The sequence below is a fragment of the Portunus trituberculatus genome, chromosome 35, assembly GCF_017591435.1.
Source record: "Portunus trituberculatus isolate SZX2019 chromosome 35, ASM1759143v1, whole genome shotgun sequence".
NCBI classification, from domain to species: Eukaryota; Metazoa; Arthropoda; class Malacostraca; order Decapoda; family Portunidae; genus Portunus; species Portunus trituberculatus.
In genome coordinates this window covers 9,146,347-9,173,044 of record NC_059289.1, presented here as the reverse complement: position 1 = coordinate 9,173,044, position 26,698 = coordinate 9,146,347, and the positions used below count along the sequence as shown (strand labels likewise).

General features: G+C 38.4%; 2 protein-coding genes across 4 annotated transcripts in view; one reads left to right on the top strand and one right to left on the bottom strand.

Moving 5' to 3' along the window:
* The first annotated feature begins 1,548 nt into the window (after nt 1-1,548).
* Nucleotides 1,549-5,642, top strand: LOC123513128 (iron-sulfur cluster assembly 2 homolog, mitochondrial-like). 2 transcript variants are annotated; one of them, XM_045270020.1, is made up of 4 exons: nt 1,549-1,683; nt 1,882-1,967; nt 4,080-4,346; nt 4,740-5,642. In XM_045270020.1, exons 2-4 carry the CDS (start codon nt 1,891-1,893, stop codon nt 4,912-4,914), a joined length of 519 nt encoding a protein of 172 aa, XP_045125955.1. In that variant the 5' UTR covers nt 1,549-1,683; nt 1,882-1,890; the 3' UTR covers nt 4,915-5,642. The 2 variants fall into 2 exon arrangements, with proteins under 2 accessions (XP_045125955.1, XP_045125956.1); XM_045270021.1 differs by having other exon boundaries at nt 1,631-1,967.
* Nucleotides 5,643-9,216: 3,574 nt separating this feature from the next.
* LOC123513119 (protein phosphatase 1 regulatory subunit 21-like) overlaps nt 9,217-26,698 on the bottom strand; it is a 28,586-nt gene continuing 11,104 nt past the window's right edge. For both annotated transcript variants that reach the window (XM_045269999.1, XM_045269998.1), the window contains 11 exons: nt 22,225-22,415; nt 21,851-21,978; nt 21,503-21,595; nt 21,200-21,327; nt 20,960-21,094; nt 20,539-20,733; nt 20,154-20,258; nt 12,139-12,276; nt 10,535-10,656; nt 10,276-10,381; nt 9,217-10,166 (listed from right to left, as the gene is read on the bottom strand). In XM_045269999.1, coding sequence (XP_045125934.1) covers nt 10,146-10,166; nt 10,276-10,381; nt 10,535-10,656; nt 12,139-12,276; nt 20,154-20,258; nt 20,539-20,733; nt 20,960-21,094; nt 21,200-21,327; nt 21,503-21,595; nt 21,851-21,978; nt 22,225-22,415 — 1,362 coding nt within the window. In that variant the 3' untranslated portion in view covers nt 9,217-10,145. The remainder of the gene's footprint in view (nt 10,167-10,275; nt 10,382-10,534; nt 10,657-12,138; nt 12,277-20,153; nt 20,259-20,538; nt 20,734-20,959; nt 21,095-21,199; nt 21,328-21,502; nt 21,596-21,850; nt 21,979-22,224; nt 22,416-26,698) is intronic.

Below are 26,698 nucleotides of genomic sequence, written 5' to 3'. Positions count from 1 at the left end.
AGGGTAAAAAAAGTTTTGTGTAGTGAGGCTGCGAGAGGAGGGGAGGAATGCAGTTAGCAAGATCAGAAGAGCAGTTGGCATGAAAATAACGGTAGAAAATAGCAAGAGATGTAACATTACGTCGGTGAGAAAGAGGCTGAAGACAGTCGGTCAAAGGAAAGAAGTTAAGACAAATTTTAAGCTTCGTGATTCCACTCTTTCTAAAAGAGCTGTATTAATGAAACTCCCTCATACATGTGAAGAATATTCCATACATGAGAGAATAAGGCTCTTGTATAGAGTTGGCAGTTCGGGAGAGAGTTACAAAAACTGGCGGAGACGATCTAGAATGCCTGACTTCATAGAAACTAGTTTTGGCTAGAGATGAGATAATAAGTTTCCAGTTTAGATTAAAAGTAAAGAACAAACCAAGGATATTTAGTGTATATAGGAGGGGAACAGTTGAGTGTCAAGAAAAAAGTGATATTTGTCTAGAAGGTTGTGTCAAGGAATAGAGGAATTAAATTTTTGAGGCATTAAATAATGCTAAATTTACCCTGTCCCAATCAAAAGTTTTAGAGATCACATAGGCAGAAGCAGTCTATTTCTGTCTTTAGCTTTAATTATATTACTATGCAAAGCCTTCGCCAACGTGATTGCGGTGATAAGAAGGAAAGAAAGACGGATGCGATATATTCATTCAGCATAATTTTGATGTTTTCAAGAAGACATATTGCATTTCTTATTTAGACTACATATAATGCTAAGGAGGGAAAGTCAGTATGCCCTTGTAAACTTTCCTTTGCATAAAAAAAAAAAACGGGGTGGGGGGCGGGCCTCTGCTATGGTTTCCTATGCAAGGAAAGTTACACCAAGGATTTCGTAGGAGACGCTTCAATATTTTCAAAATGCCTCTCTGTTATCAGCTAGGTTTTAAATTGAAATTACGGAATTACTATGTTAGCTCCTCCTTGAGACGTGAATCATATAAGGGAGGATGCTTTTGTTTATGGTTTTTACCTTGCTTCCTGGCTTGTCTCGCGGATAGACCCTGAAATTAGCTATACTTATTTCGGCTACAAGTTTATTATGTCATCTCCTTGAGACATGGCTCAGATAAAGGAGGTTGCTTCCCTTATATGGCATTTATCTGCTGCCTTGCCTGGCTAATCTGCCTTGCTTGGTGGTCTACCTTGCCTACTGGCCTCGTCTGTGTCGCGGATAGAGCACTACTCGCCAGCCGCGGGCATGTCAACTCTTCCTTTCTTTTAAGCCCTAAGTTGTCTACATGGTTTAGATTCCGCTTCAAGAACTCTGTGGATTGTGCATCGATATACTGTGACTGAAGTGCTATCAGAAGAGAAAGTAGTTTCATGGATCACTTGAAAGATACCAATATAATAATATATTACACTTCCTTTGGAATATATTTATAATAGAAGCGTCAGAAAAGAATGAAACAAAATATTATAAATTTGAGATTAAATGTGAGTTATTCATATATTGTAACGAGGAACTTATATATTGTGACTCAGCACAAGGCAAATTTAAAGGCAGCGCGGCGGCGGTGGCACTTTCCGAGACGGGATCGATTGGCCGTCCCTGCAACACACCGGCGCCGCGGCTCAGCCTCCACTATATACACACACACACACACACACTGACTTGTGCCTTGTGGGAGAAAGTCATCTCATCTGCCCAGTAGTAAGACCATGGCACACTCTGTCGGGAATGGACAAAACTCGCAGAAAAATTTTACTTTACGCCTAACATTATCTAAAGTTCCTTAAGACTGACCTGAGATCTAAACGAGTAGCAATCCTATCTGAACGGACACTGTTGTATGAATGTATACGAAACCTAAAGAAATAAATGTTGGCGGGACTGTATTTGTTGTTTCAGAGTGAGGAAATGGGAGGGATGTATGCCGCAAGGGTCTGCGCTAGACTCTTACATCATGCCCAGCAGACTGCCATTTTCAGGTCCAGGTGAGAATTATTAATACACTCAGGCACCCTAAGTTGAATATATATATATATATATATATATATATATATATATATATATATATATATATATATATATATATATATATATATGATGTTACCTCGATCACAATCAGCTGATCGGTCACGTCACTTACGAGGTTGAGAGGAGTGTGTGCTCTACTACTATATATTATAACGGATGAAAGGTTGGATTTATTGGTATCTTAGGCGAAGCAGTTGTAAAGAAAAGTCGTAATGTATACTACTATTATTGCTACTACTTTTATTACTACGTAGCTAAATCTTCGGAATGACAACCGCTCCGTGTAGTCTATTATCGCCCCTCCAGGACAAGCAAGCTTGGGGGAAAGAGGAAGGACAAAATATGCGACATTTGGGAAATTTAATGTTTAAGAATAAAAACATTGCTTAAGTCAACTAACAGGAAATACTCGCTTTCGATGTACTGCCACTTTTGTCTTAACTTTTTAAACTAGTTAATGTAACTAATTAGGAACCTATCTGGCTTCCTTTTTAGTAGACTAATCGAAGAATAACAAGGAAATGATTTGGTAATTTTTTTACAGTTACACCAGCAGCTCACTTCTAGATGAAACTTTTTTTCTAGTAGATTTTGACCTGTTTTGAATGAATATGCACTTTGTTTCTGTTGCAAATCCATAGTTTTTTACCCATCCCCTCATCTCTTATGGAAACATGACTTTTTGGTAAAACGAAGCATTTTTTTTCTGGTACATTTTGACCTGTTTTGAATGAATCTGCACTAACCTAACCTAAACCTAATCTAAGGTAACGTAGCTAACATAACCTAGTTGAGGTGACACGTGCCACTGATACATCTTCCTCAAAACAAAATTAACTGTGTAGCACAATTAAACGGATCTAACCAAAGCAAACTAACCTAACTTGACTGGCAAATTTTTTTTTTTTTTTTCGGTTTTACGTCCGGTTCTCCTATTACATTAGGGCTAGGACGGTGCCTCCTGACAGAGGAGTCAGGAGGACTTTGGTTTTGGCATTTGGGAACCGTTACCCCGAATGGATGCCCTTCCTAACCTCAGACCGTGGCCAGGATTCGAACCTGTGCGCTTGAGAACCCTGGAGCCCACAAAGCGCGCACGGTCCCACTGCACCACGGCGGCCCCAACTTGACTGGCAACATTAAGAAATTAATATAAAGTCCTTACTTTATTTTCTTTTGTAAAATCTGTCGATATAATGGATATGATCGAGGTGACACCCTGCCCATTCAGACATCTTCCATAGACTGAATTCAAATAGAGTTGCTTCTCTTCACAAATTGCTCTGGTTAGCCAGATTCATTATATATTATTTTTATTGGTCACTGGCTGCATGGCCAAACAAAAGAACTAATTGTTGCCATTCATTTCACAAGTGTGCAAATAATGTGACAATACACACACACACACACACACACACACACACACCACAAGTAATCATCTCCGAGGACATGGAAAAAAGCTAATAAAAGACATCTGTCTAAATGACATGAGAAAATACAGTTTCCCACATCGGGGCATTGATAAGTGGAATAAACTGAGCAGTGATGTCGTTGACGCGGTGTGTGTCAATCAGATGAAAGAGAGATATGACAGGAATGGACAAGGAGACAGGACACAGAGAGCTAAGCTCGGGCCCTGTAATACACAAATAGGTAAATACACATATACACACACACACACACACACACGAATGAACACACATAACAGCATTCCTCAGTGCCCATCAGCCTATCACATGGATGGGTGTCGCTTGCTCTCCTCTAAAAGTGAACAAATTTTTAACATTTTAATCAGCGTTATAAACAATTTGCTACGGGTATGTATGTATGGGTTCAAATTACTCAGAATGAAAAGCTCTTCAAGATGAGAAGGGTAACAAAAGCCATGTTGCTGTTGGTGTATGAGTAAAATAATACCAAGGATTGGAGGAGGGCAAAATTCCACTTACCCATCAGGTCCCCAAGCTTGTTTGACTTAGAGGGAGGAAGCAATAAATTACATAAGATTGGTAAGATTTACCATAGTAGTAGTAGCAGTAGTAGTAGTCGTTTTCCCACCTTCATTCCAGGGTTCCAGTTTCAAGACCTGGCTGCTTACTCACATTATCATCTGGCCCAGTAAGACAGACAAACTCCTCTTCATCATCACAAGTTCAAAATGCAAAAAATACAAATCCCTCACAGGATCTCATTATCAGTTCATCATGTGTGACCAGACTGAAAGAAATAATCCAGAACGACGACCAGTCCTTTCTGAGAGTGATTGTTGAGGGAGGTGGCTGCTCAGGATTTCAGTATAAATTTGACCTGGACACTGTGGTGCAGGATGATGATAGGTAAGATGTTCATCAGATTGTTGCCACCTTACTATTTATTAGAGTAACTGCCTTATACTTGGATCTATGACTGTTCAGGTCAAAGATCACGGGTTTACATTCTCTCTGCAACACTGCTACATCTCCTTACCCTCTGTCTCTATCCTTTTTTCTCTCCCTTTGTTTCTATACAAATTGGTATATTTCCAAAATCATTCCAACTTTTGTTTTACATCACTGTTGAAGTATAAATCAAGGCATGTTTTCTATGTAATGACTGGTGAGTGGGATCAGTTTAGACTGACCTGACTTATAGTGTATATCTAACCAATATACATTAAGTACCTAATTAATATAATTTAGAAGCATGCAAGAATTTCCTAAAGAATAATATGATCACATATTTTTTTCCAGAATCTTTGAACAAGACGGAGTGCGGGTAGTGATTGATGAAACATCACTTGACTTTGTACGAGGTTCTACTATAGATTACCACACGGAGCTGATACGAGCAGCATTCAGGGTCACCAATAACCCTCAGGCTGAAGGAGGTTGTTCATGTGGAGCCTCCTTTGCTATAAAATTGTAGATTGTAGGTCAGATATGTATATACATTATTATATTCTATATATACGTTTAGATATTTTTATATTTAGCCTTCTATGCAAAGGGGGATAGATTTTCTATAAACATGAAATAGTATATTATTTCATAAGGTTAACTACAGAATCTGTAATGTATGTATGTGTTGAAAATAAAAATTGGCAGAAAACCACAGTAAATTGATTAGGTCAAGAAAATCTACGCAGGCTGATATATATATATATATATATATATATATATATATATATATATATATATATATATATATATATATATATATATATATATATATATATATATATATATATATATATATATATATATATATATATATATATATATATATATTATCCCTTTGAAATGGTGATAACACAAACACAGCCATGTTTTGGATCATTGTGATAATAGATATACTTAGAGAAAATTGCTAACTCACTCACTTGGTTATTCTCTTATTTTTTCACTAAGTGTGGGTAATAAGGTGAGGATCTCCCACTACAGGGAAACATTAGACAAGTTTCAAAACAGATCACCACACTTGGTTTGGGTGAAAAGATAGATATTGCACTGTAAGTATTATTAATAGTTTATTTTAATATTATCTAAATTCAATCTCCAGAGTAATTGTATCAATAATAAAATGTTATCTGGAAATACATTACTGTACATATTTGTAACTCGTAAATTAACTGTGAATATAAACATATACATATGTGTATTTATTTAAGTAAAAACAACAATGATATTTCAGTTAAGGCTTCTTTCATGTACATTCTAAGAATTAATCACTGCTCTGACCAAAAAAACAAAACTTATATGATTATCAAAACACACAGCCAATAGTTAAATTCGTGGTCAATTTTGTAATCATGTTTCCTTTCCATAGTGACAGTAAAGACTGAAAAAAAAAAAAAAATAGTACAGTGGGATCTGCGACAATGGACATAGTTCATTCCAGTGTAGTGTTGGTTATTGCAAATATGCATAATTGCAAATAAATAATGTATGGGAAAAATAAATTGCTTGCAGAAAAGTAGAAAATAATAGTTATTCTAAAAAAAAAAAAAAAAAAAAAAATAAATAAATAAATAAAAAAATAATAATCAAGACCACATTTACACTAAAATAAAGTCATGAATCTTGATCAATCTCATCTTGATATTTCACGTCTCAATTGCATTAAGAACCCATGATTCACATATCTTAACCAAATGATATGAATTTTGGTCACTTGTTTTTCATCTGCTTACATTACAACGTAGCATGGTGATGTGATTTTTTTTCAGTAGCTCTTACATCTAACGGCAGTTTGCATTCCAAAACATGCTCCAGAAGCTTCTGAAAGATTACTGATGTTTCTGCAGTGCACCATAACAGGGTTATGACATAACTCATGACTTACAAAGCTCACAGGTGACACACATACTCCCTATGGAGGAGGGAACAATGTTGATAAAACAAATCTCTCACATGGCTCTATGGCATCTCTTCTTGCCTACTTCAAACTTACTTTCTTCTACAAATAATTTTTACTGCATCTCTGAATGACTGTCCCAAGTGAAAAATTGGATGGGGGATATTGAAGGAGGATGCAGGGGGATGGGAGGGTAATGTCTCATGGAACGCACGGTGAACGGTAAAAATGGCATAGGTAAAAATGGCTCAGGTAAAAATGTCACTGGTAAAAATGGCACAGGTAAAAATGCCACAATGTAAAAAATAGGAAAAAATGGCACAAAATTATAACTGGTCAGAATTTTGAGAAAATATGTATGTTTCTTGAGTTTCTTGAATTCTTGAGTTAGTGAGTTTAACTCAAACCATGTTTCGAAACTCAAAGCATTAGTGTTTCATGAATTTGTCTCGAAGCAGGCTCATTGTTTATTTCTTGAATTCTTTAGTGAGTTTAACTCGAAGCATTAGTGTTTCACGAATTTGTCTCGAAGCAAGTTCATTGTTTACTTTATGTATTTCACACTACACAGCCACAGACAAGTTGTAGAAGCAGTCAAGAACACATCTCAGATCTCAGTGGCTCTACCAAATTTTTAATCATGAAAGTTATACAGAGCAATAAAGGAAAAGAGAAGATCTGCTTCCAAGGATATATGTACACAAAACAGATTACAAGATCAACTACTATGAGATGGAGATGTGTTAAGAGAACATCTTTTTGTAAAGGCACCATGACCACTAGCCTTAATATGACTGATCCTGTACCAGCAAATGAACACAACCACGCTCCTGATCATGCAGCCATCTCAGCAACAAAATGTATTACGAACATGAAGAGAAAAGCAGCTGAAACAGAAGATAAACCTAGCCAGATTTACAACAATAACCTGCATGACTTATCATAAAGAGAACTCTGCACAACCAAAGATCAAAACTATCCACCAGCACCAGAAAGCCTTAAGAATCTGAAACTTACTGGGGAATGGACAACTACTGCAGCTCCAGAACCAAAGCCTTACCTGTTTTTCGACAATGGCCCAGACACTGAGATCCGTATCATTGCTTTTGGTTCTGATGAATTGTTGAGTCTACTTGCTTCGGCTGATACATGGCTGATGGATGGCAACTATGCAATGCCTCCACAAGGCTTTCTATAGCTTTATGTCATAAGGGTTCCAATTGGAAATACTGCAGTTTCTACTATTTTTGCTTGCCTGCAGAACAAAACACAACATACCTATGAAACATTCTTACAAGCAGTGATGGATCACTGTCATGAGATTGAACTCTACCCAGACCCAACAACCATAATTGTTGACTTTGAGAAGGTGGTCATCCAAGCCATTAGCAATATTTTTGGGCCAGAACAAACACACAAGGCTGCTTCTATCACCTAACTCAAAGTACCTGGCGAAAAATACAGGACCTTGGTCTGACCACTCACTACAAAGACAGTGAGGATTTTCGTCAGTTCTGTGGACAGATAGACTCACTGGCATTTCTACCAGTTGAAGATGTTACAGCAGGAATACAGCTACTGAAGGATAGATGTACTGAAGAGGCAGCTCCCCTGTTAGAGTACTTTGACCAAACATATGTTTCTGGTACATATGTTCAAAGAAGACGCCACCAGCAGTGGCGTATTCCACCAAGATTTCCTCCTGAACTTTGGAACATACATGAAGCTACCTTGAATGACTGTCCCGGGACCAACAACCTATGAGAAGGATGGAACAACAATTTTTACCATCTTGTTGGCTACCAGCACCCGTTTATTTGGAAACTTATACGGGTGATCCAACAGGAAGAGGCAGCTGTGAGTGCAGTTATTGCAAAGGACTCAGTTGGTGAAACAAAAAAGATATATGTTGATCTACAACAACGTCTCAAAAATCTGTGCAAAGATTACATAGAAGGAAGAAAAAACCTTGATCAAGTGTTGCGTGGACTTGGTCACAACATAAGATTCTGAGCTTTTATTTTTTTAAAGTTTAACAACATAAAATTTTAAGCTTCATTGTTTTAAGGTTTGACGTAAAAAAAATTGTTCTTGTGTTTGAACATTCAATGTTTCTAAATGACCTTTACCTCAATAAAACTTTTATAGCTGTGCCATTTTTTCCTACTTTTTACATAGTGCCATTTTTACCTGTGTCATTTTTACCTGTGCCATTTTTACTGTGCCATTTTTACCTGAGCCATTTTTACCTGTGCCATTTTTACCTAAATTCGGAACGCACACTACATACTAGCTGCCCATCAGATGCTCAAACCCAGCGTGTGCTCCTTGTCTTATCCTCACAATCCATGGCTGATGGAGAGGTTGATAGAAGACAAAATAAAAAGAATAACAAAATGTTATTCTTGATTTTATTTATACGTTATACGTTGTGGGGTTTTCACGGGAATTTATGGGCTAAAGGGGATACCTTTTGGGGTACCTCCTATCTCAAAGCCCACCCGCTAGGAAACCGTTGCCCCGAGTGAGGAAGCCCAACCTACACTCGGACCGTGGACAGGATTCGAACCCGTGCGCTTGGAGACCCCTCGGACCCCAAAGCACGCATGGTTCCACTGTACCACGGCGGCATGTAAAAGCCACCAAACCTGGCTGACTGGAAATACTCACCTATATGCAATATTCAAGTTTTCATTCATTGTTCCAATTAAATTTTTATTAAAATTTCAGTGTGTTAATGCATTTCTGCGTTATTACAACCATGTGATGCCGCAGGGTCCACTGTGTACAGAAATTTCCTTATCTCCTGTCACTGTTACTGAATCAAATTTTTTCAAATATGTATAGTAAGCAAGGAAAGCTAAATACAAGTGCTACCTGCTTTGCTATTTAGTCTTTATTCAACATGTGTATGGAGTTCCAAATCTGCATAATATAGGTACATGATGGTGAGGATGATGATGCCAATGATAATGAATCGCACAGACTCAGAGATAACATACATCACTTCAATTATACTTGGTAAACTTAATCTTATTAAATAATAGGTGTCCTCAAGTCCTGCATGGTAAATGAACTAAACTAAAAGAGGAGGTAGCATATAATTTTACAATTAAAGTAAATCATAGCATTATACACAAGTTTGAGAGAGAAGAAAGAATAGCATAAATCACCAACAGCAAAACTCATGATCAAATTTGTCAAATTGACTAATATACTTGACTCTGGTGCATTATTCTCTTTGAATAGAACAATAATTTAACACACACACACACACACACGAAAAAAAAAAAAAGAAAAAAATGATAATGATAGCAGTAATAGTAATATCTATCATTTGGCTTCCATCTCACACTTATTTCTTATTGAGTGAACAGAATCTACACTATGAAAGAAGGAAAAAAAATTTCATTTCCTATCCCAAGATCCAAACTTGGAGCCTGTTGAATGTGATCCAGGCATGCCAGTTTCTATATCAATGATAATAACAAAAGCAATGAACAATAGATGAAATGTTACAACACTGATAATACTGAGGAATGTCAACAGGTGATCTACATGAGAGGTGTGCTACTAGCTGGCTACTATCTATTCACTGGTGGGAATTGCTCACAAAAGTGTGTGATTGATACTGCACATAATGAATGATGAACAATGAAGATAATTAACTTGTGAAAATACTAATGCTGCTGATGATGACAATGGTGATGGTAGTAAAAACAATATACACAAGTTAAGAGGTCAGTTCTAACTATACTAACTAATATCTTAACAAAAATAACACAATTTTTATATTACTTTCATCACTTCTTGCTCTTCTTACTCTGTAAAAAAGAAAGAAAATTAAGAAATAATAGTCATTAATTAAAGCAGTAGTCTCAAGCTGCATATCATTATTTTCAATGGATGGTATGAGAAGGATGGTGGTCTTACCTTTGCTTCAAACTTTAAATGTTCTATCAATTCTGATTGTGCAGTTAGCTTTTCATTAAGATCAGCCAGATGCTCTGACATTGTAGAAATCTGTTCCTCATAGTTTCTGTAAAATATGGTAAGTAATAATGAGAAAAGGGAAAAATCCTTACACATACCTACCTGTTCATTTGAGAGATAAAAAGAACAGAATCCCATGGAGGGTTACACAACTGTCTCATTTTCAAAATTTTTAAAGATATATTAATGTATGACATACCTAGAGGTTGTTTGTAGGACTTCCTTTAGATGATTGACTCTTTCTCTGTGCTTGTCCATCTCCTGTTCACTGGCAGTCTTGGTCTCATTACTTACTGCTAGATGTCTCATTAGTGATTCACACTAAGTCAACAAAAAATTCCTTGTTAGTACTTTGGAAAAAAAATAATAAATAAATAAATAAAAAAATAATAAAAAATACCCAAAATCTTTAAAACAACAAGAAAATCTATCTATTTACCTATCTATATACAGGAATACTCTGCTTAACAAACAGGATAAGGGATGTCACAGCTGTTCGTAGAGCGGAAATTAGTTAAGCAGACGTAATTTTCCCAAAGGAAATAATGGAAATAGGGGGCGGGATGCGTTCTGGGCTGGTCCCCAACATACCACATGAGTTAAAAAAAAAATTATATATTTTTCTATTAGCTTTTTACAAACCTTACCCCCAAGAAAGGATTGTTTTGTAATGCATAAAGTGAATTCTTACATGGAATATAAAAAAATAAAGCAGAGATTAGATCGGCCACAGACGAAGCGGAGACTCACGGCGACTCGGCCACTTCTTCTTCTTGTGATCCTTTTAGCTTGCGTGTTGTCTTTCACCACGATATTAAATTTATGTTTCCACTCCTCTATTGCCTGCTATAATGGATATCATATCATAGTAGTCATATATGCTCATGCCATGAGGATAACCTCGACTCCGTGGCACTGAGTGATAGTGAATTACTAATGAAATACCGCGGTATTTCATTAGTAATTCACTATCACTCAGTGCCACGGAGTCGAGGTTATCCTCATGGCATGAGCATATATGACTACTATGATATGATATCCATTATAGCAGGCAACAATAAATTTAATATTGTGGTAAAAGACAACACGCAAGCTAAAAGGGTCACAAGAAGAAGAAGCTGCCGAGTCGCCGTGAATCTCCGCTTCGTCTGTGGCTCATCTCATCTCTGCTTTATTTTTTGGTATTCCATGTAAGATTTCACTTTATGCATTACGAAACAATCCTTTCTTGGGGGCAAGGTTTGTAAAAAGCTAATAGAAATGTTGTTTTGTGAACATAAATGCATATATAAGATAGTAACACCACCTCCAGAGGTGGTGTTACCAGCAACCTCAGAGCAACCTTGTCAATGTCCCTCCATGGAAGCCATTTCGCGGCAGGAGGTTGCTCTGACGTTGTTAAAGAATCTTGGATCCAGCTCCAGGGGCGCTAGAGACAGAGGCAGGGAGCCAGCCAATCACAGCGAAGCTGCCGTGTTTGGTCCCTCACCTGGCAAATTCAAACCCAGAAAATTTGCTAAGACGGATGTGGTTGTACGTTATGCGGACTTTTTGGTCTAACTTTATATAGTACATTAAACCGGAAATTCGTTAGATGAACGTTCGTTAAGCGGAATATTACTGTATATATCAGGCTGGCAATCTCACATTCATCAGCCTAGACAATGCACTTGGTCCACTCTTTTGGCCCTGTTAGGCTCTGCTACACTCAAAGAATTTGGGTACAGTACAACTGGTCCCACACCATATACTGGTACACTTCTCCCCATTAACAAAACACATAGAGACTAAAAGTAAACATACCTCATTCTGATAAAGAGCAGCTTGACTTGTGGCTGATGTGAGCTGCATGTACAGGTGTGAGCAGCGATTGGTGAAGTGATTTCTGATATCTTTTTCCCTTTCATCAAGTGCCCCATCACAACCCTGCACCTCTCCTATCTGCAGGAAGCAAAGAAAGGAAAGCTTACATTCAGAAATGCATGAAATAAGAAGTGAGACAGTAACCAACATCACTACAATGTTTATAACAATTATGAGTGACAGCTTTGAATGGAACTAAGACACAGAGTGGGAAGTAATGAAAGTATTAGATGAACAATGCCAGTTATAAGATCAAGAAACCTGGCAGAGCATATGCTGTGCACAGCCTACGTACACGTATTACATTAACCATGCATGCAGTGGACAATTCAAATCTCATGTATCAAATTTCATATAAACAGTCAGAGAAGCTGGCATTGTTGAGTGTGAGTGTGTGTGTGTGTGTGTGTGTGTGTGTGTGTGTGTGTGTGTGTATTTACCTAGTTGTAATGTACAGGGTTCGAGCAGGGCTCATAGTGTCCTGTCTCCATATCTCCATTTATCTAGTTTTTCTTTACAGTTATGCACACTATGTGCTGTAACAATTCCACTATCCAATGCATTCCATTTTTCCACCATTCTGTGTGGAAAACTGTATTTTCCAATATCCTTCACACACTGCCTCATCCTGATCTTCTTTTCATGTCCTCTTGTCCTTCCATGTTCTTTCATCAACAGCACCAGGTCTTCTTTGTCTATATTTTCAATATAATTTACAATCTTATACATTGTTATTAGGTCCCTGCGTTCTCTTCTATCTTGTAAGGTTGGCAATACCATTTCCTTCAGTCGTTCTTCATATGTGAGGTCCTTTAATTCCGGAACCATCTTTGTAGCAATCTTCTGTATCCTTTCCAATTTTCTTATATCCTTTTTAGAGCTTGGAGACCATACCACTGCTGCATATTCCAGCCTTGGGTGTATCATGCTTGTGATGATTTTTTTCATCATATCTTTATCCATGTAATGAAATGCCACTCTTACATTAGTCAACATCTTATATGATAGTCCAAATATCTTGCTCATGTGTTTATCAGGGCTCAGATTTTCTTGTATGATCACTCCAAGATCTTTTTCCTCTTTAGTCTTCATTATTTGCTCCTCTCCCATCAAATAGTTCCATACTGGTCTTCTCTTACTCTTTCCTAGTTCCATTATGTGGCATTCCTTGGCATTAAACTCCAATTTCCACTTCTTGCTCTACTCATAGATCTTGTTTAAATCTTCCTGCAACGCAGACAGTCCTCTCTGGTTTTGATAACTTTTAGCAACTTTGCATCATCAGCGAATAAATTTATATGACTGTTTATCCCAATGTGAATGTCGTTTACATAAACTTGAAACATAATGGGGGCTAACACTGACCCCTGTGGCACTCCGCTAGTTACTTTACCCCAAGATGAGTATGTATCTCTAATCACAGTTCTCATTTCCCTATCCTTCAAATAATCTCTTGTCCACTTAAGCAAGGTTCCATGCAGTCCTCCTATGTACCCTAGTTTCCAAAGAAGTCTTCTGTGTGGGTTTATCAAAAGCCTTTTTAATATCGAGGTATACTGTGTCTATCCATCCATCTCTGTTTTCAAGTCCTGCAATAACTCTCGAGTAGAAGCTTCATAAGTTTGATACACATGACCGCCCTGTCCTGAACCCAAATTGTCTGTTCGATATGACTTGCTCCTCTTCTAGAAATTATTTCACATAACTTCCCTACGACACTTGTAAGTGACACTGGTCTGTAGTTTAGTGGTTCAGTTGCCTTTCCTCCTTTAAATATTGGTATTACGTTGGCTCTCTTCCACTCTAGTGAAACTTTCCCTTCATTTATTGAACTTTTAATTATTTCCCAAATTGGATCCAGTAATTGTTCTTTACATTTTTTTAACACCCAGCCTGATACACCATCTGGCCCCATTGCTTTCCTGACTTCCAACTTATCCAGTAATCTTCCAATATCCTCTTTCTGCACTGCAATCTCTCGTAATCCTTGGCAATCCAATGTCCTATTAGGTCCTGTGAAATCATCTTCTACAGTGAATATCATTTTGAAGCTCTCATTCATTATTTCACACGTTTCCTTCTCTGTTCGGTATGTCTTGCCTTTTTTTAATTACTTTTTCAATTGTTTCCTTATTCTTTGTTTTGCCATTTATAAACTTGTAGAAAAATCTGGGTTCATCCTTGCTTTTATCCACTACATCTTTCTCAAACTTTCTCTAACATATTCATTTCTAGTATCTTTGTACTGCCGAGTATTATAGTCATTTCCCTGCTTTAAGAGTTTCTTCCACGCTTTATCCATTGCATATTTTGCTTGTAAGCATCTAGCATTGTACCAAGTACGTATTTTTTTCTGAACTCTATAAACAGGAATAAACTTTTTTACTTCATTGTATTTCTGTAAGAATATATCATATTTCTCTTGTACAGTCTTCCTGCACATAATATTACTACACTGAATATCAGCAAAATAACTCCTTAATTTTTCAAAATCCGCTCTTGCATAATTTAATCTCTCTCCTTTATAGTCCTCTCTGTAACTTCTCCTGCATTTGTATCTCTAATGTCACATAATCACTTTTCCCCATTGGAGGGGACTCTAGTTTTCTTCCCCCATGTACCTTGTTGACTCCTCCACCCAGTGATCCACTGTATTAACCATACTCAACTGTAACACTTTCTCACTCCACTACCCAGCATTATCCATTACTTCCATCTCTCTCCAGTTTATTTTTTTACAGTTAAAGTCTCCAACTAAGAGTATTTTTCTATCTCTTCTTATCATGTTATCTAGGCACTTTATCACCTCTCTTTGCATATCTTTATGTTCTTCTGATCCCCATGTATTAGTCTTCGGTGGAACATATGTAACTATAATATTTCTTTTCTTCAAATCTTCTGTTCTGATTGTTACTCCCATTACTTCCACTTTATCCTCACCATATTGTACATCCCATCCTCCACACGTCCCTCCTCCAGGCATTATATCCCTCCTCTTTAAAGTTGACATAGATCTCTTTTTTCAGTTTTGTTTCAATGATGCACATTACATCCGGCTTTTTCTCTTTCAAATAATCCCAAACTTCCAATATGCTTGACAACAACCCATCTAAGTTAGTATAAGTCACTCTTAATTTATTGCCTCCTCCACAACCTCCTCTTTTTTCCTTAGGTATCACTTCTTTAGACTCATATCCAGAACCCTCAAGTAAAACTTCTTCTCTATCTCTGTCCTTTTCTTGTTTTTTTTCCTTAGCTTCACTTCTTAGCACTTTCTCCTTTTCCCTTTCCTTTAAGTTCATATCTCTTTTTATCCATATTTCCTTGTGATTGACATCATTGGGCAGCTTCCCTTTTCTAGCCATAATTTCCTCTACAGCAACTTGAGATCTCATTTTCACCTTCATTGGTCTCTTACCCCCTTCAGTGTACCTTCCCAGCCTAATCACTTCCTCCACCTCCTGGTCAAATTCTTGTGTGCTGTCTTGTACTTGTTTGATAACAGTTTTGGCTATTTCCCTTTCTTCATGTTCTCTTGTGAATTTATTTGGATTTTTCTTTTCCCTCATCCCGTAAATCATGAAGCTTTCTTTCTTGTCCACTGAATCCCGCGCCAAATCTTCCTTTTCCTTGATAACTTCTATTACAGCGACTTTTGTGTTCTCCTGAATTTGTCTCCTTACCACTTCTGAAAATTTGACTTTTTCCTCTTCTTGCTCCTATTTCCATTCATTTCTTACTTCTTTCAATTTGTTATCACCTAGACCACCTTCTGCCCTGTCTGTAATCCCGTCCTGAACTTCATCCTGCAAGCTCTTTCAAACACTTTCATAATTTTGGCATGTGGTTTTTAGAATGTCATTTTGCTTCTTTATTTCCAGAATCTCCTCTTTCAATTCCTGGTTTATTGCACTGCCCTCCCATTCAGCTACTCTCATTTTCAGGGCTGTGTTCTCCATTAGCAGCCAGTCTTGTCTGTCCATGAGATTGGACATCACCTCCTTCATATACAGGCAAACCCCGCTTGACGAAGGTTCACACAATGAAATTTTGCTACAATGAAGGTTTCCTTTTACTACCATCTGCTTGTTTAACGAACACCAAACTCGCTTTAACGAAATTTTATCCAGGTAATTTTTTAAAAGTTTGAAAGCCCCGTTGTATCACGCAAGCCGACAGGCTTTTGAATACACCAGCGCCTCTCATGGACAAAACACGCACCACTCACTCCCCTAGTTCAAAACAATAACAGTGTCAGCAGCAGCTTGTCTTCCCTCGCTCTACATGCCACCAAAACGCCCTGCAATGTCACCTAGCGTTGCTAAGAAGACCAGGAAGTCTCTTACTCTTGAAGTGAATCTGGATATAATTCACAGACACGAGAGAGAGAAAACTAATAGCATTGCTTCCCACCATAGCTTGACTCTATCTACTGTCTACCATTTTCAAGTCAGCAACCTCTATTAAGAAAGCTGGTGAGATCATATCTTCCTTGCAAGCTAAAAGAACCACCTGAACTCGTGACTGCAATGGATAAAATGGAAGCCTTGTGAAAATGTGGTACATAAATTTTGTATGCAGTACAATGATGCGCCCTTTGTTTACATTCCACACATTGCCAGCTAGCGCATTTCCCGCTCCACTCTCCCTCCCTTCATAAATTTAAGATCATCAACATTATAAAGTTACTTACATACATACATTAGTGTACATTATAATGACTTAGTCTTAAATTAAACTGCTTAAATGTTTAACTTAAACCTTTTACTGTACTATGATGCACTCTCGCTTTGTTTACTCTCAATGGAAGCTCAAGTCAGGGGTTAAACTTGTTATAATTGGTTCGCTTAACGAAAATTTGCTTAACAAAGGATTTTTAGGAACATAACCCCTTCGTTAAGCGGGGGTTGCCTGTATCTTAATTCTCTTTCTACATTAATATGCCTTCTCATATTACCTTGTCCATCCCGGAAACCTGAGAAATCCTTTTCCATAGTATCATCAGTCAGTTTTCTTAAACCAATAGGGGTTTCTATAAAGCGTTGGTTTTCACTCGGCGTATGTTTTGATTCCGCCATGTGCCTGGCAGCGCTACTTGGTTCCATCTCTCTCTCGTTATTCATTCCTTAGCTATATGTGATCTAACACTTATTTCATTTGGAGATAGGAGAACCTATGGCTCCCTCTTTCCCTGTACATATGTCTAGGCCTGAGTCCAACTCCTTTTGAAGTAATCTCTGCGAGCTGCTCAGATGCGTGCGTTCTGCTCGACAGCTGCACTCCGTGTGTATTTACCTAATTGTATTTACCTAATTGTAACATACGGGAAAAGAGCTATGCTCGTGTTGTCCCGTCTCCATATCTATTAATGTCCAGCTTTTTCTTAAAATCATGAATATTCCTTGCGTTGACCACTTCCACGTCTAAACTATTCCATGCTTCCACCCTTCTATGAGGGAAGCTATATTTTTTCACATCTCTCCTATAAGTGGCCATTTTTAGTTTTTTTCCATGCCCTCTCGACATTCTTCCATTCCACATACACAGATCTTCCCTATCCATTTTTTCCATGCCAATCATCACTCTGTATATTGCTATCAGGTCTCCCTTTCTCTTCTGTTTTCCAGGGTTGGAAGTTGCATTCTTTTCAGTCTGTCTTCATAAGTCAAATCTCTTAAGTCAGGCACCATTTTCGTTGCAGCCCTCTGTACTTTCTCTAGTTTCCTTATGTGTTTCTTTAAGTTCGAGCCCACTGTATTGTTGCATATTCAAGCCTCGGTCTTATCATTGCAGTAATTATTTTCTTCATCATTTCTTCATCTAGATATACTGACGCCACTCTTATGTTCCTCAATAAGTTCAATACTTCTCCAATTATTTTGTTTATATGTCTCTCTGGCGATAGGTCATTGGTAATTGTCACCCCAAGGTCTTTTTCTTCATGACTGGTTTTATGTCTTCATTTCCTATCTTGTACATACTCCTGATTCTTCTTTCACTCTTGCCAAACTCTATTTTCTTGCATTTTGTCGTGTTGAACTCCATTTGCCATGTACAGCTCCATTTCCATATTCTGTCCAAGTCTTCCTGGAGTAGTTCGCAATCTTTGTCACATCTCACTTTTCTTAACAATTTTGCATCGTCTGCAAATAGGCTCACATAACTGGACACCCCATCCACCATGTCATTTATGTAGACTGCGAACATTACTGGTGCCAACACTGATCCCTGTGGAACTCCACTCTCCACCAATCCCCATTCTGATGGTCTGTCCTTAATTATTGTTCTCATTTCTCTTCCTACCAAAAGTCTTCCATCCATTTTAGTAAACTGCCATGCACTCCTCCTACCATTTCAAGTTTCCAGATCAGTCTCTGGTGTGGTACCTTATCAAAGGCCTTTTTTAAATCCAGATATATTCCATCAGCCCAACCATCTCTTTCCTGTATTACATCTATCACCCTCGAATAGTAACATATCAGGTTTGTCGTGCATGAACGCCCTTTCTAAAACCAAATTGACACTCACAAAGTATGTCATTTTTCTCCAAGAAGTCTGTCCATCTATTCTTCACCACCCTCTCACACATCTTAGCTACCACACTTGTAAGTGACACTGGTCTATAGTTCAATGGGTCTCTCTTGTTACCTGATTTATAGATTGGGACAATGTTAGCTCTTTTCCAGTCTTGGGGCACTACACCTTCCCTTAATGAGGCATCAATTACTTCACAAACTTTTTCTGCCAATTGCTCCCTGCATTCTCTTAAAATCCATCCTGATACCCCATCAGGTCCCACAGCTTTTCTCACTTCTAAACTCCCCATCATGTTCTTGATCTCCTCCACAGTTACTTGAAACTCCTTCATAATCCCTTTCTGTTCCATTACCAGTGGTTTGTCAAAAGCAGTCTCCTTTGTGAATACCTTCCGAAAGCATCCATTCATAGCCTCTGCCATTTCCCTGGGATCTTCACTGTATACTCCATTTACTTCTAAACTTTCAATACTTTCTCTATTTTTGATGTTGTTGTTCACATGTCTGTAAAAAGCCTTGGTTGGTCTTTACATTTATCAATTATATCCTTTTCTTGTTTCTTTCTTTCTTCTCTTCTAATCAACACATATTCATTTCTTGCTCTTTTGTAACTTTCCCACTGCTTAATCCGTCTTTTCCTTCTCCACCTCTTCCATGCATCCTCTTTTCTTGTTCTAGCCTTTTCACATCTATCGTTAAACCAGTCCTGCTTTCCAACTTCTCTATGTTGTCTTATTGGTACAAATTTTTCTCACCTTCTTTGTATATTTTTATAAATTCCTTCCACTTTTCATTTGCTCCTTAGCACTCTTGAATTTCATCCAATTTGTCTCTTGAAAGAATTTCTTTAGGTTTCCAAAATCTGTCTTGGCATAATTCCATCTTCCCACTTTATATTCTTCATTTCTTCTAGATTTCTCTTCATCTATCACCTTGAACTCCAAAACTGCATGATCACTCTTTGCTAAAGGGCACTCCACCCTCATCTCCTCAATGACCATTGGCTCTGTACTAAAGACCAAGTCCAGTCTTGACGATGCTCCCTCTCCTCCAAACCTAGTATCTTCTTTGACCCACTGAGTTAACACATTTTCCATTGCCAGTGTCAATAGTGTATTTCCCATGTTGTCTCTGATCCTTCCATTGACCAGTCCTCCCAACACACCTCTTTACAATTAAAATCTCCCATCATTATAGTTCGTTCACAGCCACCCAACATTTCTTCCAGACATGTTCCTGTATCACTTATCATTTCTTCATATTCCTGTACTGACCATGCATTTGTCTTAGGTGGTACGTACACCACTATGTAGTGCCTCTTTTTTCCTTCATTAGTTTCTGCTCTGATCTTTAGCACTTCTGCCTTTCCCATACCTTTTTTCACTTGATCCACTTGTGTGTGTGTGTGTGTAACTTTACCACTGATATTGCAGAAGTGACAGAGGCAGAGTGGTCTTTGTGTCCTCCATCCTCCTTGGAAGAGACTGACTCCCCCTTCAGCTGGCTCTCAAGCTCTCGTACTCGCTGCATCCGTTAATTAAAGGACAGTTTAATGTGACATTCTTAACTGATATTAATGTAATGTACACAATTGGTTTAATAATAGAAAATCATTTCTAAAATTGAAATTAACTCGCAGATATGCATTTCTCATTACGATAATCAATAATACTCAGCTTATATTTGTCACATAAAAAAATGTCAAAATCACAAAAATATTGTTATTTTTTACTTGCACCAAGCTACTGAAAATAAATTCTTCCCTTACACTAGTACAATAAATATAAATAGTCTAAATACACACCTTTGCTTCTTTTTGATGTTTACATTGTAAGAGCTGATGCTCTAGCCTCCAGTGTTCCCTCTCCGCCTCTAACTGAGTAAGCTTGGATGATGCCAGAGCCAGCTGCTTCATCAGAGACACTTCAGTGTCACCAAGAGTGGTGCTGTCTGATGGACTCACCAGGGTGCTATCATACAGTGCTGAGCTTCCATCATCCTGTACAGGATCTATTCTTAGAAAAACTTGTCTCTCAGGTTAAACTACTTCGTCAGCCAACTAACCTGACTGGATCACTATGTAACAAAACTAAAGCAGTACATGTATAGTAGGCAATGAGGATACCTAACCCTTACTATGTACATTCACTATTTCAAAAGACCTGTAAGGAGGACAGGCAGGATGATGAAAGATGGAGTGCACTTATTATTGTTTCCTTACTTACTTGCACACCACACAGGGGGGTTCCTGATTTACTGAGGGAATGAGGCATGCTTGGGTAGGGTGAGGAAGGTGTGCTTGGGGTTGAGCCAGCTCTATTCCAGGAAGACACCACCTGCTCCTTGAAGATACTTGACATCTGGTGGAAGAGGAGAGAGGATAAAGATAAAAATAATCCGATCAATGTGTATTGTCTGACTAAATAACAAAACTGTGATCACTTTGAAACAGTCTGTGCACTAACCTTGCCCGTCACAGAAGTGAGAGAGGTGAGGGCGCTCACCATTTCCTCACTGGCAACCTTTGCATCACTTGATAGTAAGGAAAGTTCCTTTTCACTCTCTGCTTTCTTCTGGCATGCACTTGTAGCTTCTACATCACAGAAATTCATGTGAATTTTATACTACCTTATCTATATTTGATTCTTAAGAAAATACAAAATATCACATTTGGTACAAAGTAACTTAGAACACCACCATATGTAAGTCTTTTGTTCACATAAACATTCCCAAGAAATGTTCCCTCAGCACTAGAAGTGATAGCTCACCTTTGAGGGCAGCATGGAAGTTACTGAGACGGTCACTCAACATGGATATAATGCGACCTTGTGCATTTTTGGGAAGGATGGAATTTGGTGTGCCTGTAATATTACAAACATACAGTAAAGGAAGCTGCTATAAGACATCAGGTCTTCATGTGGCAGTCCCTACATGATCTGAGGATATTGGCAACACAATTCTTGTATCCTCTACATAAGTGTAATTAGAAAGACATGTAGAGGAAAAAAGTGTGTTATAAGCATTCTCAAATCAAGGCTGTGGAAGGGCAGACTTTTACTGCTCCATGCCACAACAATCCCTTACAAAGTGCAATACATTCCATGCTCAGTACTCACTCTGATTGGCCAGGGTAGCTACATATGGGGTGAGGGATCCCCATGAAGACACAAGCCTGCTGAATGCTGCACTCCATGACGCACTGGTCCGGTCAGCATTGGCGACACCCTGGCTGCCCTCACAAATCCTAAGCAAAAGGTAGCCACAAAATATAGTGAAAATAGTTACACAAAGGTTGAAGATAAGTATTTTGAAACCTCTTTCATGAAGCAGTTTGAGTCAAAGAGAGGAGGAACTACAGCAACAGGTAAGGAGTTTGTGAATTTACCAGTAAAAGGATGACTGAGAATACTGGTTAACTCTTGCATTAATACCATGACTGCCTATCTAGATTCCAATTAGATTTTCTTCTAAGACAAATAAATGTGCTTACCAGTGGACCACGAGAGGCAGAACTTTACGCAGGCTGGCCACACAAGCATTTACTTGCTGGCTCACATGGGACAGTCCCGTCAAGGTCTCCAAGGCTACAAATCCCTCCATAGAGGCAGTTTCCGTCAGCTGGTGATATGATGCTGCCAGAGAGTGCCACGGGAAGGCAGCCGACTTCAAATGTTCTACTAACTGCAAAAAAAAACAAAAAGAAAGGAAGATAAGGCATATCATTCTATAAGAAAGATAGATTGAGTAGAATATGTACTGCATTCTTTTAAGGACAGGAAACTTTCCATAATTAAGAAAAATTACAGTTCTTGTCAATACAAAAGATATACAATCATTGTTCTGAATGACTATAAACCACAGAATGGCTGCAGCATCTCATTCCTCAGGTACATGTTAACAGGCTGAAGCCAACCACAGAAATGTCTTAACAACATGACTCTCAACACACACACACACACACACACACACACACTGTCGCCGTCGCCGAGAGAGGACGGCTCGTCTCTGGCTGTGGACGGGAAGAGGAGAAACTACCTATGGTGTTACAGGGCCCGGATATCTCTGTGTTAATGTCCTATTAATGTCCTACTGACACATAGTGTAGAAAGTGGGCCATTTTCAAGCGGGATATGGAGAGTGGTCCCTGAGCCGAGAGTGTGGGCGGTGATTGTTTTGGCCGTAATCAGCTGACGATAACAATCATGGCGTCCACGCCTCGACAAGCCCGGGACTTTGAAGGGTTCGTGACTACTCCAAGAGGACTGGAGAAATTAGATATGGATGCAAGAATTCAGGCATTAGAAAGTAAGTTCCTAAACATTTTATTCATAGCAGAAAAACTGGATAGAGTCATAGCAGAGAACGATTCCTTCAAAAAAGAGATCTATTTGTTAACGATAGAGAACAAAGAGCTATTGAGGGAAAAAGTAGAAATGGAGAAAGAAAACCAACAACTAAGGAAACAATGTGAAGAGATGAAGGCTAAACTCCTAGAAATGGAGAAGAAAATATCCGAAGGGGACTTGAGGAAGGAGGAATGCCTTAACCTAATTGATGCCAGGATGAAAGAAGTGAACCATGAACATCAGGAGGTACAAAGGTCCTTTAGGGAGATAGTGAAAAAGCAGGAAGAGGAAAATAAAGTGATTATGCAGAGTGAAATGGTAAAGGCACTAAAGGAAAATGAGTATGTGGTGAGAGATATTGCTGAAAAGAAAAAATGTGTGACCATAACAGGATTGAGGGAGGAAACTAACAGGAACTGGCAGGATAGGAGGGATAAGGAAAATGACAGGATTAAGTCTTTACTGAATAAGATCTCAGTAGAGGAAGAGGGCCTATATGCTGAGGTAGAAGAAAGTGTGAGATTAGGAGCTTTTGAGGAAGGCAAGAATAGACCATTAAAATTGAAATTAAAGTCTCAGATGGCAGCTGAGGCCTTGCTGATGAGGGCTTGGAAACTTAAGGACTCTGAGGAAATCAAAACAATTTACATAAGAAGAAATATGTCACAGGATGAACGAATGAAAATGAAAGAGCTTGTAACTGAAGTGAGAGAGAGGAATGACGAAAGAACAGAGGAGGAAAAGACCAAGTTTTTTTGGAGGATGAGAAATGGGAGGCTAAAGAAGTGGTGGATAAAACAGACGGAATAGACATTACATGGAAGAAAGAGACTAGGAATGGAATACAAGTAACTTACATGAATATAGATGCATTTCTGTCTCAGAGGCTAGAATGTATGGATTACCTAAGAAATAATGAACCGGACATAATGTGTGTGGTGGAAACAAAGCTAAGGCCCGAAATAAAGCTAGATTGGTTTGTTGTAAAACACTACAAAGTATGGAGAAATGATAGAAAAAATAAAGGAGGTGGTGGTATAATGGTTCTTACTAAGGAAGATCTGATAGTGAAGGAGGTGAACTATAGTAAGAAAAATGAGGAAATGATAAGTATGCTTATAACAGATGGTAAGAGGGACATTAATATTATAACAGTATACATACCACCCAGAACCAGTGCTTGGGAATATGAACAGTATCAAATGGTGATGAGATATACACTAGACAGAATGAAGCAAGAACTCATCAGGAAGGATAGAGTGACAATAGTCGGGGACTTTAATTGTAAAGAAATAGTGTGGGAGGACTACGAAGTGGTGAACGGTGATGAGTGGGCAGAGGAATTGTTAACCCCTTCGCGCCGGATGTTAAAAAAGCCCGCCTATATGATATACGGGTGGTAGTGCTGCGCACTTGAGCGCAGGAAACTCATGCAAGCTTGTCATACTTGTCGTCTTTGTGTATTATGCTGCTATTTTTTAGTCACTATATCACCTTCGAAGAGGAAAGTGGACGCTTCTCTCTTAGAGAGAGAGAGAGAGAGAGAGAGAGAGAGAGAGAGAGAGAGAGAGAGAGAGAGAGAGAGAGAGAGAGAGAGAGAGAGAGAGAGAGAGAGAGAGAGAGTGACATTTGCTAATATTTTAGACACAAGGGACGATGTAGCTTATCTTCGAGAGGAAGAGGAAGGAAAGAAGAGAGAGAGAGAGAGAGAGAGAGAGAGAGAGAGAGAGAGAGAGAGAGAGAGAGAGAGAGAGAGAGAGAGAGAATTAGAAAATTTGTTTTATATTTTGATGTGTGTGTGTGTGTGTGTGTGTGTGTGTGTGTGTGTGTGTGTGTGTGTGTGTGTGTGTGTGTGTGTGTGTGTGTGTGTGTGTGTGTGTGTGTGTGTGTGTGTGTGTGTATTTACCTAATTGTATTTACCTAATTGTAACATACGGAAAAGAGCTATGCTCGACTGTCCCTCCATATCTACTAATGTCCAGCTTTTTCTTAAAATCATGAATATTCCTTGCGTTGACCACTTCCACGTCTAAACTATTCCATGCTTCCACCCTTCTATGAGGGAAGCTATATTTTCACATCTCTCCTATAAGTGGCCATTTTAGTTTTTCCCATGCCCTCGACATTCTTTCATTCCACATACAAAATCTTCCTATCCATTTTTCCATGTGTGTGTGTGTGTGTGTGTGTGTGTGTGTGTGTGTGTGTGTGTGTGTGTGTGTGTGTGTGTGTGTGTGTGTGTGTGTGTGTGTGTGTGTGTGTGTTACAAGGTGTGAAAGAGGAGGAAAAGGGAGATAGAGGAAATGAGAGAGAAGAGAGAGAGAGAGAGAGAGAGAGAGAGAGAGAGAGAGAGAGAGAGAGAGAGAGAGAGAGAGAGAGAGAGAGAGAGAGAGAGAGAGAGAGAGAGAGAGATGGGAACAGTCTATGCCATTGGGTAATTTTAGACACAAGGGGACGATGTAGCTTATCTTTAGTGATTGGTGGAGACAAGGATGGTGGGAGGAGCACTAGGATTTTAAGGACAGCATATGGCGTGTGTAGTTGGTATCCAACACACTATACGGGACAACTGAACTGAAGAAAGCTCAGAAAAGAAATATGACGTCTACGTAGGCGTCACCATATATGCTACTGGGGCTTCATGACACCTACATAGGCATCATCGTATTGAAGGGGTTAAAGGTAGCAACAAATAACTTGATGACACAGTGGGTGAGATCACCAACAAGGTGCAGGGGACAAGAAGTTGCAGCAAGGTTGGATTTGGTATTTACCAAGGGCATCTCTCTAAAAGAGGAAATTGAACATGAAGGTTCCTTGGGGAAAAGCAATCATGATGTCCTAAGCTTTGAGCTGGATACGGAATTAAGCACGAATAAGATTGTGGAACGCAGGGAGGAAAAATTAAATTACATTAGGGTAAATTATAACCATATAAGGGAGTTCTTTAATGAAATTGACTGGTCCGTGGTATACCAGGAAAGGGATATGCAATTGAAATACAATAAATTTATGGATTTATATAACTCTGCTGTGAAAAAGTTTGTGCCATATCATAGAAAGAGGACTTTAAATAATAAACAGTGGTTTAATAGAAATTGTGAAGAAGCAAAAAAAGAACAAAGAAAAGGCATGGAAGAAACTTAAGAAAAACAGTGATGTATTATCAAGAGAAGTTTACAAAACAGCAAGGAATAGATATGTTGAAGTAAGGAGAACAGTACAAAAGGAATATGAACAGAGGATGGTGGAAAACTGTGATAGTGACCCTAAAATGTTTTACAAATTCATAAATGGAAAACTAAATATAAGGGAGGCAATAGAAAAAGTAAAAAATGGGGAAGAAGTATATGAAGATGCTAGAGATATAGCTGAAATTTTGAAAGACAATTTTGCAAAGTGTTTACAAAGGAGGAGCATTTTACAGGAGAAAGGCCTATGGAAATAAAGCAAATGCAGGACATCATGGTTACTAAGGAAGATGTAAGGAAAATTATAAGCAATTTGGATAATAATAAATCAATGGGGCCTGATGGCATATCAGGGAGGTTGCTAAAAGAATGTAAGGATCAATTGTTGAACCCCGTATTTGATATTGTGGAAACCTCCATACGAACA